The sequence below is a fragment of the Cavia porcellus genome, unplaced genomic scaffold (genome assembly GCF_034190915.1).
Source record: "Cavia porcellus strain 051 isolate PalLab524CR breed Dunkin Hartley unplaced genomic scaffold, mCavPor4.1 scaffold_29, whole genome shotgun sequence".
Lineage (NCBI taxonomy): Eukaryota > Metazoa > Chordata > Mammalia > Rodentia > Caviidae > Cavia > Cavia porcellus.
In genome coordinates this window covers 3,081,374-3,097,407 of record NW_026947512.1, presented here as the reverse complement: position 1 = coordinate 3,097,407, position 16,034 = coordinate 3,081,374, and the positions used below count along the sequence as shown (strand labels likewise).

Here is a 16,034-nt window from a genome sequence, read left to right as displayed (position 1 = left end):
TCCTTCAGTAAGGAGTCCATCTGCTGTGTTCTATAGGTAATTCTCATCGTAGTCCTGCAAGAACCCTGCTGGGTAACCTCTGTCTGTCCTATAGAGATCTCTGAGCTTTCAGACAGTGATACAGAATGACAATTTGATCAAAAACAAGATTCTGTTAGATACATAGGAAACACTTTTAAAAGGTATGTTCTAAGAAATTAGACATAAAAAAGATCTTTGATTTTTTTCTTTGCCTTTCACATTAAATCATTTCAAATTTAAAAATAACTATGTTTCAGGGATTTCTCTGCTTTTGTGAGTTAACTTGTATTTTCCTCCTCTCCTCTGTCTAGAATGTCTTAAACCATTCTACCTTAAGAGAAATTGGATGTTCTTGCAGATAGTCATTGTGGGAGAAAACGTTTCATTTAAGTCCCAGATGAGGACCGAAAACTTGAAATCAGAAGAGCATCTGAAATCAAGTAATATTAGGTAGGATTAAAAATTACAAGGGATTTCTACATGTTTTTATTAATGTTAGAGATGTATGTTAAAGTATTCATATTCTGCAGACCCTAATAGAATCAGACACTTTCTGAAAGATTTGATTTTGGCCAAGATGGGGGGGAGGGGCATGCTAAAAATTCGTTATGTGGCTTTTCGTTATGTGGCTTTATGAAAACTTCATATATTTATTTTGCTTTGTACATGTGTATCTTGTGGTCTAAGAAAAATTTTAAAGATTTCCTGAAGTAAATTTAAATTTTTTGTTTATGCATGAGGACAGTGAATATTTATAAGCATAAAACATACCCATTTTGAACATTTATCTTCTAGAATGAAAGTTTCTGTTTTTGTTTACATATGTAGTAATTTCCTTGAGTGCAAAAACCATCCATCTGGGTTTTGTATATTAACATGGATGCAGTTCAGCCTCTCAATTAACTGCCTGTGGAAATGAGTGTATGTTACAGTGCTAGAAAAGCCCTGTTCTACATGGTGAGTTAGTAACTATTGCTAATTGTATCTTACAATGACAGAGTGTGTCCTAAATCTCAAGCATTATGGCTTATAACAGAGAGGTGATGTTTGCCCCTATTACATTGAAACCCATAGCTGGTTTTTTCAGAAGACCTGCTTTATTCTATAATTCTTATGAGCCTTGGTTCTCAAATTATGTTGCAGGGTGGAACCCAGGCTTTGCTGCTTCCTAGTTATGTGACCTTGGCCAAGTTACTTGCCCATTCTGTACCTTTCTATCATAAGCAGATGTGTATCTTTTTATCTGATAGAATTGCTGTGAGATTTAAAGGTTGTATGATATAAAAAAGCATTATAAAATAAGACCTGGCAAGTAATAAGTGATCAGAGTATATTATTAGACTATTCATTAAGTTTTAGCCGATGAGGTTAAAGTCCATTATCAATCAGTATGGCATTTCTGTCATTTATAGTTTGCTTGATGGGTGTCCGGTCCAGTTTTTTACAAGCATACTTGTTAAATAATAATGTAATCAATGCTAATGTTTAGTGAGACTCAAAAAGGGAAAAGTAACATCTTGACTAGTTCTTTGGTAATTTATATATCTACCTCTGATTTTCTTTTCTTTTCATAGTAAGCGTGTAATCTTCATGGCATCAAAACAGCTTGTCCTTTCCTTGTTGCTGAATGTATTGTGTGGTGATAAAGGACCTACAGTTATTTTTTACTCCTTCAAAATTTTCTTCTCTTTTCTTTTTTTTGTAGCAAGGATCATCAAACTCGCAACTTCATACTTGTCAGGCAGGTACTTATGTCACTGAGCTAAATCCCTGGCCCAAAATTTTGTCATCCTAAACCCAATGTGGTCCTGTAGATGGGATCCCATGAAAGAGCAGTATGGAGGGAATACCTGTCTAGCCCTTCAGTAACTAAATGAGCAAAAGTAATTTTTTTTTTTTGTCTTTTTGAGACAAAAACTGTTTGTGTCTTAGAATCTGTTCCACTAATCCTCAGGTCGGGGGTTTTTTGTTTTGTTTTGTCTTTTTGAGACAGGATCTCACCACGCAATTCAAGCTGGCCTTGAGCTAACTGTATAGCCCAAGCTAGCTTCAAACTCTCAACAATTCTCCTGTCTCTTGGCCTGCTGAATGTTGAGATTATAGGCTTGTACCACCGCACCTGGCTAAACAAAAGGAATTTTGGTGGTCACAGTAAAATTACCTTCCTTCTTTGAGGGGTCACTTTGTTTCTGTTATGCAACTTGTCATTTATTTCTCATAGCAACTCTCATTTCTAAGTCTTAGCTTAGGCCCCTCCCTCCACCTTAGATACCCAACTCTTTTAGCTAACAGCCTGGGGCTGATTTTAGACTGCTTTATCTCTATAACTAGTCTGCTAGTTACAACTTCCAGGTATTTTTGAATCTGAGTTTTTCAGCCTGTCTGTATCATCACCTTATTTCTAGTCTTGAAATTTTAAAATCCTTATTTTGTACATTTTGTAATTTTTTTAAAAAATGCAAATCTAACAATGCTGTACTCTAACTTAAAATTCAGCATTGGTTTGTATTGCTTAAAAGGACAGATTTTTGAACTACTTCTGTGCCATGCAGTTTGCCACAATTTCTTGTCTTCCTTGGTCTTCTAGATAAAGTATCTGTGCTGTGGTCTGCCTCTCTCTGACCTAGTAATTTTATTGTATTTTTTCTTTTGCCTTTTCATCCTTAAAATTTCCAGACAAACTTTGGCCCGTAATACTGGGAAACTAAACACACATTTTCAAAGAAAATAGATAAAGAGTGGTATAGAGCATTGAAATGTCAGGAGATTAGGAAATACAAGCTGAAGTGCCCAAGACAGAAAGAAACTTAATGTTTTTATTAACATGAACTGTGAAAAGCTCAAATAAGAGCAACATTTTTCCTAGATTCTCTTTTCTTAATGAAATCCTACAGTATAACAGTGATTTATATTTTCTCTGATTAATACTATGAGACTTGGTGATGTTTCAGGGAGCTATGTATAAGTGTATGCGTAAGTGTATACACGTGTGTGAATTGTTATTTAATATGTGTAGTTATAAATAGGTTCTTATGTTTCATTGTAATTGATAAATATTATTATCCCAAATTGTTTTTTCTCTATGAAAACCAAAATGAGCAAAGCGATAAATTAAAACCTACCTTGACTTTTGCTTAAAGTTTTCCAAAAGGAATACTCTAGATGCATTTTCTAAACAAAAGAGACTGATTCACCTTTTCTGGGCATCTCTGAGTTTAGAAAATGTTGGCTTATATTTCTCAATTTTCCTTATAGAGATAGAGGCCTGGTGTTCATGTGCAAGGAATCTATTGTATGTGCCAATGGTTTAGAAATGTCTTATATTTTTAGACCAAATTTCAAGAGTATGTATTTTAAGAGATTAGCCTTTTCTACTTTGCATTGTTACATGAATGCTAAGTATAACCAAGATATTTATTAAAGAAGATAGTCCAAATTTTAGGTGTTTTTCCTCTAATCAAGTGATCACAAAATGGTTAAGTACAAAATGCTCCAATTCTGTAAACTATTACTATCAAGTACTTTACATTATTTTTTACTTATGCATGAGGGAGAAATTCTGATATAATGGCAAGGAGCTGAACTCTGGAGACAGACTGAGTTAAACATTGCTTCTCCTACTTAATTCTGTGATCTCTGCCATGTTATTTAGCCTCTGTCTCATTGTATTTTGTTGAAGTACAAAGTGGGAACAGTACTGGAACTTAGTGTGAATTAAATGCTTGTTTTATGTAAAATTCTTAGAATAGTGTAAGGGTAATACAGAGCTTTATTATAGAACCACTGCTTAGAATGTGTTAAATATACTTGTAGATCTTGATGATTATGTTCTCTCCATGAGTATTGTTGAGATTGTTCGCTTTCAGCATACTTACCACTAAAAGTTTTGAGTTTTATTCAGCCTGTTAGTCATTATTATTACTTGGTGGAAGTGCTTAATTTCTGTTATCACTAAATGACTAACAATGTATTTAATATTCTGAAAACTTTATATTTTATAATTATGAGCCCTTTTTATTAAAGACATGATATAATTTTTGGATTCTTGGTTCATTCATTTTAAAAATTATTTTCTTCGTTTAAAGTAAAGTGAACAGTTCCTGTTGCCATACCTTCTGCTAAGAAAAACATGAAAACTTTGGATATAATGCTGATCTCTATTGAAGGTTGTTGATAAAACCAGCAGTGTTGAGGTGTACTTCTTAAATAAAATAATAGCCAATTTGTACTAATCTTTATTATTAAAGAATTTGTATAGAGGGCCAGGAATGTAGCTTAGCAGCACAGTGCCTGCCTGACAAGTATGAGGTTGTAAGTTCAATTCCTGGAATCCCCTCAAAACAAAACAACCAAACCAAAAAAAAAAGAAGAATTTGTGTGAAATCACATAGTCATTGATTCAATTTCTTATATATTAGGTACTATAAGAAAGGAAAGCTAATACTTTATTAAGAGTAGTATTCCATGGAGGGAAAGAAGAATTCTGACTTTGGTAGAAGAATATGGTACTGTATGTTTTATCAAATTGTATTGTCTTAGTTTTTAAAACACATAAGCCAGTAGCCTTGTAGAGAATCTTTAATGGCAGTTTTTTAAAAAAAACGAAAGCAATAAAATCAATGATACAAAATTTCAAAACAAGATACTAGGAGAATAACAATAGTTAATACATTGCTTATTGTTATCTTTAAAGTAGTTGCTCAGCTTACAAGACATAAGCATGAACAATTGGTTAAACATATAAGCACAAACCTTTTCAGTGAACTAATAGAAATTAGTAGTGTAACTGTCTTAACTATAGTGTGTGTATATATGTATTTTTTATTTTTCCTTTTCCCATTTCTCCTTTCTCAAATCTGTTTCTCTTTTCTTTTGAATAGTTTCTTCCCATTTCCCAATATCTATCGTACATTTTGGATCTTATTTGCTCTTTCAGATTCTTACATTAGAGAGACAATACGATGTTTACATATGTAGGTTTGATTTATTTCACTTAGGAGTGTGATCTCAAGTTGGATCTATTTATCTATAAAAGTCTCAAATTTATCCTTTATTGCTGAGTAGTACTCCATTGTATAAAAATACCACATCTTCTTTATCATTCCTTGGTTGATGAGCATTTGGGTTGTTTCCAAGATTTAACTATTACAAATTACGCTGTTAAACAAGGGTATACATATATTGCGGTGGTATGATGTTTTTATTTCTCCCCCCACCCCCCAGGACTCTCCCTGCTGATTTCCACAATGGTTGCACCAGTCTACACTGCCACCAATAGTGAAGTGTTCATTTTTTTCCTACAGCCCCATCAGCGTTTGTTCATTGGTTTTTTTGTTGACAGCCATTCTTTCTGGTGTCAGATGAAATCTCGGTGTCAGATGAAATCTCAGTGTCGTTTTAATTTGCATTTCTTGAATGACTGATGATGTTGAAACTTTTAAAATATATTTATTTGCTATTTGTATTTCTTCATCTGAGAAGTGCATATTCTTCTTGATACCCTTTTTTGGATTGGATGTTTAAATATGGGGTTCTGATTTTTTTCAGTTCTTTATATGTTCTAGATAGAAGTTCTTTGTCTCAGGACAGTTGGCTAAAATTTTTTCCCACTCTGCAGGTTTTCACTCTTGATCATTTCTGTTAATGTGCAAAAGCTTTTTAATAAGAGATCCCAGTTGTTGATTCTTTGAAGTATTTCCTGTATAGTTTGGCTTTTGTTCATGAAATCTCTGCTTTCACCTATGTCTTCAAGATTTTTACCTACTTTCTCTTACTTTAGATTTAGTGATTCTGTTTTAATATTTAGATCTTGTATCCATTTTGACTCTAGTGCATGGTGAAAGATATGGATCTAGTTTTAATCTTTGACATATGGAAAGCCAGTTTTTCCAGCACCATTCATTAAAGAGGCTTTCTTCCAGTGAACATATTTGTGCCCTTTGTCAAAGATAAGGTGGCTGAGTGTATTTTTAATTGTGTCTGCATCTTCTAGTCTATTTCACTGGTCCTCACTCAGGTCTGCTTTTTGGCCAGTAGCATGCTGATATTTATCACAGTAGCTTTTTAGTATAATTTCAAGTCAGATATTGAGAGGCCTCCTGCTTTACCTTTGTTGCACGGGTTTGCTTTTGCTATAGTAGGTGTCTTCTGGTTCCAAATGAAATTTAGGAATGTTTTAGTTCTGTGAGGTATGCGAACAGTATGTTATCAGGATTGCATTAAATCTGTATAACAGTTTTGAGCATATAGTCATTTCCATTGTGTTAGTTCTTCCTATCCATGAGCAGTGGATATATCTTTCCATTTTCTGATACCTTCTTCAGTCTCCTTTTTTAGATTACTGTAATTTTCAATATATAGTTCTTTTACTTCCTTTGTTAGGTTGATTTCTCAGTGTTTCATTTATTTGGCTGCTACCATGAAGGGTGTGGTTTCCGTAATTTCTCTCTCAGTGAATTTGTTGGTTGTGTACAGGAATGCTATTGATTTTTTTTTTTTTTTTTTTTTGAGTGTTGACTTTGTTTAGAGCTATGCTACTAAATTTGGTTATTAAATCTAGAAGTCTTTTGGTGGAGTTTTTGGGATCTTCTGTGTAGACTATCAATGTCATTTTAATGACAAATTTTAACACAAAGTGGGCCATGAAAATAGGAGTGTATGGTTAGTGGAATTTGATGTGTTGTTATATTTTAGGTCTAAACATAGCCATTTATTTAGTATTAATTCATTTAGATTGACAGTTCTCATGTGGTTTGTGGTTACCTCCATAGGTTCCTATTGAGATCCTATTTGAAAGCTTACTTTAAAATAAAAAAGCTGTAAAGGCTAAGAGAATAAAAGGCCTCACTTTACTTTTTGAGTTTGTTTTGAGAACAGGGTCTTTCTGTGTAGTTCAGGCTGGTCTTAAATCCAGGTTGGCCTCAAACTCAGAAACTCTCCTACCTCATCTTGATGAGTGCTGGGTGCTGCCATACCCAGTTTGCTTTACATTTTAAAATAAACTAAAATTCACAATTGCTGTTAAAATACTTAATTATGTAAAAACATAGTAAAAATTTTAGAATCATAATATTCTCCAGCTTTCCTAAGAGAAACATTTTTAAGGCAAATCTCATTTATATAGTAACCTTTTAAATTGTGTTTTTAATTGATATCTAGTAATTGTACTTATTTATGGGTTTCAGTGTAGTGCTTCATTTTATATATTCATTGTATAATAATCAAATCTCAGTATTTAGCATATTCATGTCATAGAGTTACTTCTTTGTGGTGAGTATGTTCAAAATCTCTTCTGGCTGTTTTGCGAGATTTGTTAAAATATTGTCATCACCACAATCACCTTACTGTGCCACAGGACCCCAGCATTTATTCTTTCTGACTGTAACTTTGTGCCATTGACTATCTTTCCTGTCTTTCCTTGCCCCCTTTACTATCCCCAACCTGTGGTAATCACTCTTCTACTTTCTACTTTAATGAGATCAGCTTCTTTAGATTCTACATATGAATTAGATAATTAAATCCAGTAAATGAGCATGACTTACCCTCTTAATTAGAATGTTTATTGAATGCTTACTGTGTACTCATAGACATGGGGTTGTGATGGGGAATATGTTAATCAGTTCACTTGTCACTGAGACACCATATCCATACCCACAATTTAAAGGAGAGGATTAATTCTGCTGTCAGTTTCTGGAGATTCAGTCCATGGTCAGCTGTCTCCAAGGCAGAAAATTGTAGCAGAAGGACATGACAAAGCAAGGCTGTTTAGTTCATGACCTCCAGGAAGCAGAGCAGAACACTGCCACAGAAGAAGGCACAGGAATCAGATACAGACCCCAAGGCCAGTCCTCCATGACTCACCCAGACAAACTCAATAGACTGCTCCACCTAGTCCACAAACCAAAATCAACTGGTTTGCTTGCCACAGTGAGCAGTCTTAAAAGGTATGAGATATACTAAGAAGAAAAAATGTGACACCTTTGAGAATATAAATAGGAATATTCTTAAAATAGATGATTTTGACATGGAGTTAATGTTCTGGCTCAAATAATGAATTATAATTAACCAGACAAAAGGGAGGAGAGGTGTTTCTAGCAGAGGAATTCTTGTACAGAGGCCCAGAGTGTGAATGAAGCATCACACCAGAACTCAGTGATGGGACACAGAGATGAGGAGAGAAGAGAGTGGGGAGTGGGAAAGGGAGGAGAGGAGAGTTCAGAGACTAGAATTTTGTAGGTGACTTTAATAATGATTGTGTTCTGTACCCTGAGAGCAATGGGAAATCATTCAAGTACGTATTCTAAATAAATCACTAATTTTAAAGATTCTTACAGCAATGGGAGGGCGCCATGAAACGGGAAGAGTGAAGTAGAGAAAGCAGTTCTGAAGAGGATATAAAGGAAAGATAGAAGATTTGCTTAGTAGAAACACTGTCTGCAGTTGGAGTTTGAGAGAGAGTTGTCACAGATGACTTCTAGGCTTCTGTCATCAACAACTAGAAAACATGCTACATTTGCTCACATAAAATAAAAAATTAGAAATAGAAGTGTAAGGAATGCAGGTGGCCATTAGTTAAGTTTTGACTCTTTAAATACAACTGTTTTTGAATGTGGGGCAGAAGGTTTTAAAATATGTGAGAGGTTTGTACTTGGTAAAATACCAAAGAGAAGAAAGGACCTAGCAGAGAGGGAAAATCGAAAGTTGTCAAAAAGGAGAGGGATTAGTCACAGGAACAAGTCCTAAGAAAAGCTATCAGGAACGTGCGTAAGTGAAATTTTGGTCTTAGATAAGAGATACAACTCTTGGGTTTTCACAACAGAAAGTAAGGAAGTAAATGGAAATTCTTTTCTCTGAGATACATGGCTCTCATTTGGCAATGAAGAAGAGAAGCAGGAATCAGCAGCTTGAGGAGAATGGAAGTCAGATTTAGAGGAAAACAAAGATAAACTACTTGGTTACTGGTGATTGTATAAATTTAAATAAAGACATGATTGTTTTAAGACTTAGTGTCATCCTGGATACAGGTTTGGGGAAGGATACAGTTTGCAGTGCCACTAGTTGCTGTCTAGCATTATTATAATACATGATTTCAGTTATTTCTTACTATGTTGATTAATTGCTAATTGCTCTTTTTTTTTTTTTTTCTTTTCCGCTTATTTAGGCAGGCCGAAGTCCTGAAAGCTGATATGACAGGTATTGGCTATCTTTTTTTCACAGTTTATTTTATACCATTAAATTAATAAACAGATATTCTCTTTTCTGTGATACTTATAACACAAAAGCCTAGTTGCTAAAAGAGATAATAACTTCTTACTTGCTTTAAATATTTATTGTTTATAGTCATGGAGGGGATATGCGTTGCTGAGCTGACTTCCTTAACTTCTAGAACCACAGGCTCATGTTGTAATGGACAATCTTATTGTCATTGCATTAAAGGTAAAAAGAGAGGAAATCTAATTACAGATTTAGTTAGTGTTGAATTACTATTGAACAGGTTTTTCGTGATCATCCATATTGCTTATATCCATGTCAGCTTTGAGCTACTACTGTGACTCCTGAGATGGCATTTCAAGAGTAGTCTGTGTCATGTGACAAAAATGGCACATGGAGACATGGAGTAACATCAAGCTACCTATATGTGCTTTTGTCTTAGGTATTCAACACCCTCATAAATTGTACTGGAGTTTGACTTTTACAGAGGACATTTGATGCAAGGATCTTTAAGCTAGGATGTTCAGTCTGTTCATGTAAATGATAATCTGATCAGAGTTAATTATCTTTTATCCCCTTTATGACCAGCAATAAATTAAAGCAGGATTGAGCAAATTTATAAATTATTGATTAAAAACTTGCTAAGAGACCAAGAAACTGATAAAAGACTTGTTCTTAGCAACCAGCAAACTCTTATGAGCATTAACTCAAATACTGTATCCAGGAGATTGTGTTTGCAGAATAGAATTGTGGACATAATAGATATCGTTGACAAACTTAAAGAGGAGTGAAGTTATGCAGGTACTCAGCAATAGAGTTCTTAGGTGAATTTGATTAGTTTAACTGGTTATTGAAACACACTGTAATAGAAAAGTCCATTACTAAGTTCTTCTACAGAGACTGTCAGTTCCTGAACTGCTCAAGAAACCTGTCAGTAATCATCAAGGTTAATGTGCCTTGAACAGTGTGGCTCCACTTTTATAATGTATGTAGTCAGAAACTTAACCAGCTGACTTACTTTATCCTATGCCTAGTTTCTCGTCCGGCTGTGTGAGTAATTTAATCCCACTCTTCTACTAACCCTCTTTTACATGAATTTCCAGGTATAAATTGCTCATAAAAATGTCTTGGAAAGCAGTATATTATCATTAAAATAATTCTTATTGTCATTGATATATATAGAATAGGGCAGTACCCAAGTAACTGCTAGATAATGAAATGACATTAGCATTCTGGAAGAACATTTGTGGGAAATATTCAGAATAAGCAAATTTTTATTCAGACAAAAAGGGAAACACTATTTTGGATAAAGGAATATAGTTATGAGGGGGAAAAAAACCACCCAACTTAGTAGTCCATTATTTCAATAAAGTGACTCGTGAGGCATATAACTACCTATGATAGGAAGCGAGAAAAATCTAAATCAAAGGTAAGACATAAATCATTCTTGTGAAAAGCCATGTTCATTTCATAATGTTATTTCAAAGCTAAAAGACTAAAAATGCAAAAGCATTTTAACCCAGATTTAGTTATTAGCTAAAAGGTGAAGATCATTTACTATAAAACTTCTTCATATACTTAAGGGCAGATTTACTTTAGGGCGTGAGGAGGGAAAGAAAGCATTGGTCTTCTGCATATGTTGTTTATCCATGTGTTGTTTTTGTTCTGTTACCTAGATTCTAAGCTGGGTCCAGCTGAGGTCTGGACATCCAGGCAGGCTCTGCAGGACCTGTACCAGAAAATGCTAGTTACTGATTTGGAATATGCTTTAGACAAGAAAGTAGAACAAGATCTGTAAGTATTATCATTTGAGATGTTCCTATAAGTTCAAGCATCTTACCACAACTTAAAATTGCTTGCTTGCTTGGTTGTTTCTTAGCCTACTCCAAAGTAAGCTTTTTCAAATAGAAAGAGATTCTAATATTTGTGATTTTTTTTTTTTAACAAAATATTTGGTCATTGGTATTTCAGGTACAATCTTTGAAAGTAAGAGGAGAATATTTATTAAGGGCAACTGTTTTAAGGCACATCAGAAAAGCAAGTATCTCATTTCAAGTAATAAGAATGTTTGGTTCTCTATATGGTGCCCGATTTTTAAAATCTTTAGAAGAATCTTTCTTTGGTAAATGTGATTCTATAAATTTCTCCAACAGAAAAAAAAATGTAAGGAAAGTTCTTTTTTAATCAAATAAATTCATATTTTTTCCTTTCCTCCAAATAAAACTAAAGAAAGATTTTGTGTATTTAGGTTATTTCATTTTTTTCTAAAAAAGGTGAAAATGATAGATAACCAGATTCTTAAGTGAGTAAATAAATGCTTTTAATGAAGTCTAGCCTTATAATTGCAGTAGGGATGTTAGCTTGGTGGAAATCAATGCTTCTGTTGCCCATTACCCTACATTGTAGTGAAGATTAGGTTTTTTTCTGTCTTCCACACCTTTATATGCTTTATATTTTTAAGAAGTCTAGTTACAGTAAGCCCCTGATTTATGAACATTCAAGTTACGAACTTTCACAGGTGTACTCTGTAAGACTCATGTTGTCATCGGGCCAGGGGTTTAGCTCAGCATGTAAGTGCCTGCCAGGCAAGCGTGAGGTCGTGAGTTCCAATTTCTGGTAATTGCCCCCCCCCAAAAAAAAAACTAACTCACTTTGTTGGATTACAAACAAATCAGATTTAGGAACATTCTCCCAGAAGGGAACTCTTTCATAAGTTGGGGCCTTATGGTCTCAAGTTAAATAACAAACAGTCAGTGCCCATGCCTGAGATGTTACAGTCAAGGATAAGATGTCATCAGCAATATTAGAGAGTGATTCAACTCTTAAATATTAAAAACCCAGTGCTCTAGAGCTTTACAGGTTGATGTTAATAATTAGGAATACACCAGGTAGACTAGAAAACCATTATCTCTGCGCTCTCTCTCTCTCTCTCTCGCTCTCACTCTCGTCTGTCTCTGTCTGTCTCTCCTTTCTGTCTGTCTCTCTCGTTTTCAAGTTAGAGCATGACTTTTTCCTGAAAACTGAATTCAAAGAGATTGTATACCCAATCTTATTATTTTTTTTTTTTTTTGTCTTTTTCATTTTTATCGGTACCGGGAATCGAACTCACGACCGCCTGCTTGCAAGGCAGGTGCTTATGCCGCTGAGCTAAATCCCCGGCCCCAATCGTATTAATGAAGGGCATTTTAAAGCAGGATTTTAATGCTACATTTCAGCATTGTGTTATCTTAAATATCTAAAATTAAAGTGGCTTATATTTCATAATGTAAAGGAAACAATCCCAAGAGAAATAAAACTATTAAATAGAAATGTACGTTCATGCCGTAGGAAATAACTTGGAGCTGGGGATTTAGCTCAGGGGCTTTAGCACCTGCTTGGCAAGCAACAAGCTTGTGAGTTTGATCCCCAGTACCAAAAAAAAAAAAAAAAAAAAAAGAATAAAGATACTAAGACATTTTAGGGTTGGGGGTTTAGCTTAGCGGCATAAGTGCCTGCTTGACAAATGCGAGATCATGAGTTCGATCCCTGGCAGCCCCCCCAAAAAACAAAATATAATCACAGGAAATAACTTTTGGGAAAATAAAAACAGGCAAACACGTACAAGCCCCTCCCCTACGCAAGTACAGGCACAATGTATGGAAATCTGTTAATATTTGTTAGTATTTTTACTTTGATCTTACCACTATAGTTCTTTGAACTGAGATTGATAAATAGACTCTAACTTTAGTTACCCTAAAAAATTAGTAGCTGAAGCCAAATCTGATTATTCAAACTTCTGGTAAGTGTTTACTAATGTTTGTTGAATTTTACTACATGTCTAGTGTTATTCAAAGGACAGGGAACATAAAGTTATTTTAAATAAATCAATAACTGTAATGCAGGTTTATTGCCTAGCGTGGTGTAATTATAACAAACAGTTCTTTCTTGTTCTCAGGGGGACCAGTGTCTGCCCAGTGAGTCACTGCTATACCAAATAGAATTACATTTTGTTTTCAGCTGGAATCATGCCTTTAAGAATCAGATCACAACACTACAAGGTCAAGCAAAGAATCGAGCAAACCCAAATCGGAGTGAAGTCCAGGCAAACCTTTCTCTGTTCCTAGAGGCAGCTAGTGGCTTCTACACTCAGGTGAGTTCTGCATTGTGTAACAGTTTTCCTAATATTAGTGATAAATATTGTGCTCTTGGTATGCATATTTATTTTGTATGCACTTTCGTATAATTACTACCTACACCAATCAGGAGTTGATCTTATAATTGTAAATGAATATGGATGTCCAAAATTTATTTACCATGAGATCTTTTAAAAAAAACTGTACTCTCAGGTTGATGTTTTGTAGGTTGAAGGTATTACTATCTGAACACTAAAGGGTTAATGATAGCAAAGCATTAGTGAAACAACAGAAGTCAGTCTACAAATGGCATTAGAGTACATGTGAGTTTACATGTATAAGTGTAACATTATGAAAAGAACTGGGAAGCCAGGCATGGTGGCACACTTACAATCCGAGCAGTTGGAGGCTGAGACCGAAGGATCACCATGAGTGAGTTCAAGCTTGGGCTATAGTGAGTTCAAGGCCAACCTAAACTATACAATAAGACAAAAGGTACTCCTTCCCTCCAAAAAGCAACAGTTGTGTTGTGCCAGCTTAAAAAATAGTCAAAATGTGTAACATCAAATGAGCTTTCCACACATTATTTATATTGTCAAATTTGTTGTGACCTTGAAATGTTTTTAAACTGCAAAAATGGAGTACTTTTTCCTCATTTTGAATAATAAGTTATTCATCATTGTCACAGATTTTCTCTTTTCCTGTTACATTCTCATATAACTTCTGTATAAGGCATAGTAAAAGAAAAAATAAATCTTTATATCTGACCATGGAATTTGCTTTAATCTTTTAGAAAATCCTCATTTATTTATAAGTTAAATGTAAATTAAATATATAAAAGTGTCAACGTTTTCAGGCTCTTGTACTTAACTTTGGCCAATTCTTCCTATGTTGCTTGTCACCTACTGTATTTTGGTTTTATTTTTGTTTTACCATTTCTTTGAATGAAGAAAAAGAAAGGAATCTCTATTGGAAGGTGTCAAATAGGTGTCATCTTTCAGAGATTATTTATACTCTATTTAGACCAAAGAATGTTTATCACAGTTCATCATTAAAAGCAGTCAGGTAAGGTTCTTATTCTCAGAATTCATCTTTAAATTTATGCCAACTGTCAGCAGTGTAACTTGATACTTGGAGAGGGTTTACTTTCTGAAAGAGGCATTGGTGTACCAATAAGTAAGCAGATGTTAAAGACTTACTCTGCATGTGTCTATCAAAAGGGTACTGTCTGTAAAGCACAATATACAGTACTGAGAATACAGAGGAATATGAAACAGAGTATTTACCTTCAAGGAAGTATCTAGTCTACATGAAAAGAAAGATACAGTATAGCTAGCTGTCTTTTATCTTCTGACTATAAAAATAATGCCATACTAATTTCAGGTAATTTCAAAATTATATAAAGTCTGAAACTTTTTCATTAATTCCACACGCAGGATAAATCACTACTTTTTGGTGTTGATGTTACCTAAGGCCTCACACATACTAGCAAGTGCTTTATTCCTGCACTACATTCACTGCCCTCCTTAAATTTTATTTTGAGACAGAATCATTCAGTTGCCTAAACTGGACTCAAATTTTAAATCCTTTTGCCTCAGCCTTCCAAGTAACTGTGATGATAGGCATGTACCACTGCTCCAAGCTCTCCAGGATAAATTACAACTTGAATACAGCCTTATACTTTTTTACAGTTATGTCCACACATAATGTCTACTTTATAAGCTTCTTGTTAAGCGTTTTGATGAACATCTTTGTATATAAAGCATTTCTCTAATACCAAATTATTTCCTGAAGTTCTTTAAATTGAAATTATTAATAAAAGTTTAAATACTGTGTATATATATTATTGTTTTCCCAAAAGGTCAACATTTATAACATTTTCAGTTAATTTCCCCTTTTGTGCCTTTACCTTATTTAGAGCTTTTTGAAGTACAGAAGTTATCTTAGGTTCTAATGATAATCATACCTGAGCCAGGTGTGGTAGCACACACGTGTACCAGTGCTCTGAAGCAGGAAGATTACTGCAAGTTTGAGGCCAACCTGGGCTATATAGTGAGAACCTGTCTCAAAGAAAAAAAAAAAAACCAGTAAATAAATAAATAAGAAAGAATAATTACATTTGAAGAAACAAGTGGACATTATAATTCAAATTTTAATATTTGCAAGCAATACTAGTGTCCTACAATAAACTAATTGGTTAAATAATTTATGGCATAACATAGAAAGGAAATATGAAACTTTAAAATCATGAGTTTTTTTAAGATGAGAAAAGAATTTCCTACAATGGACAAATAGCAATATAAAGCTATATATATTATCATTTTGGTTATATTGAGTAGTTTCAGTTAAGTGAAATAATTAACACATGGTATCTACCCATTCACTGCCTTCATCTATGTTCTTTAAATTTCCAGATTCTTGTCATTACTTGAACAGATTATATAACATTGCAGTTGCTTTCAGTTTCTGAAACGTAATCCATTTTTAAAATTGTAAAATTTCAGTCTTGTTTCTGATTCAAATCTCTTTTTCCTTCTCCATGTAGTAGAAAGTACTGAAAACATAACTGTGGTAGGGAAAAGCAGGTGGCAGTGCAGCTGGAGAGAAATGGAATGTGTTGGAGAGAAATGAAAGGCATCTATCTTCGCAGTACTTTTTTTTTTTTTTTTTTTTTTTTTTTTTTTTTTGGTA

The 16,034-nt window shown here is 34.1% G+C and overlaps 1 protein-coding gene across 12 annotated transcripts in view; it reads left to right on the top strand.

Moving 5' to 3' along the window:
• Positions 1 to 16,034, top strand: part of Smg7 (SMG7 nonsense mediated mRNA decay factor) — an 84,282-nt gene that overhangs the window by 33,991 nt on the left and 34,257 nt on the right. For 9 of the 12 annotated variants that reach the window (XM_063239699.1, XM_063239702.1, XM_063239705.1 and 6 more), the window contains exons 2-6: positions 37 to 182; positions 333 to 471; positions 9,182 to 9,213; positions 10,908 to 11,025; positions 13,228 to 13,360. In XM_063239699.1, the coding sequence (XP_063095769.1) occupies positions 368 to 471; positions 9,182 to 9,213; positions 10,908 to 11,025; positions 13,228 to 13,360 (387 nt within the window). In that variant the 5' untranslated portion in view covers positions 37 to 182; positions 333 to 367. The remainder of the gene's footprint in view (positions 1 to 36; positions 183 to 332; positions 472 to 9,181; positions 9,214 to 10,907; positions 11,026 to 13,227; positions 13,361 to 16,034) is intronic. The other 3 variants (XM_063239701.1, XM_063239703.1, XM_063239700.1) reach the window with 2 other exon arrangements.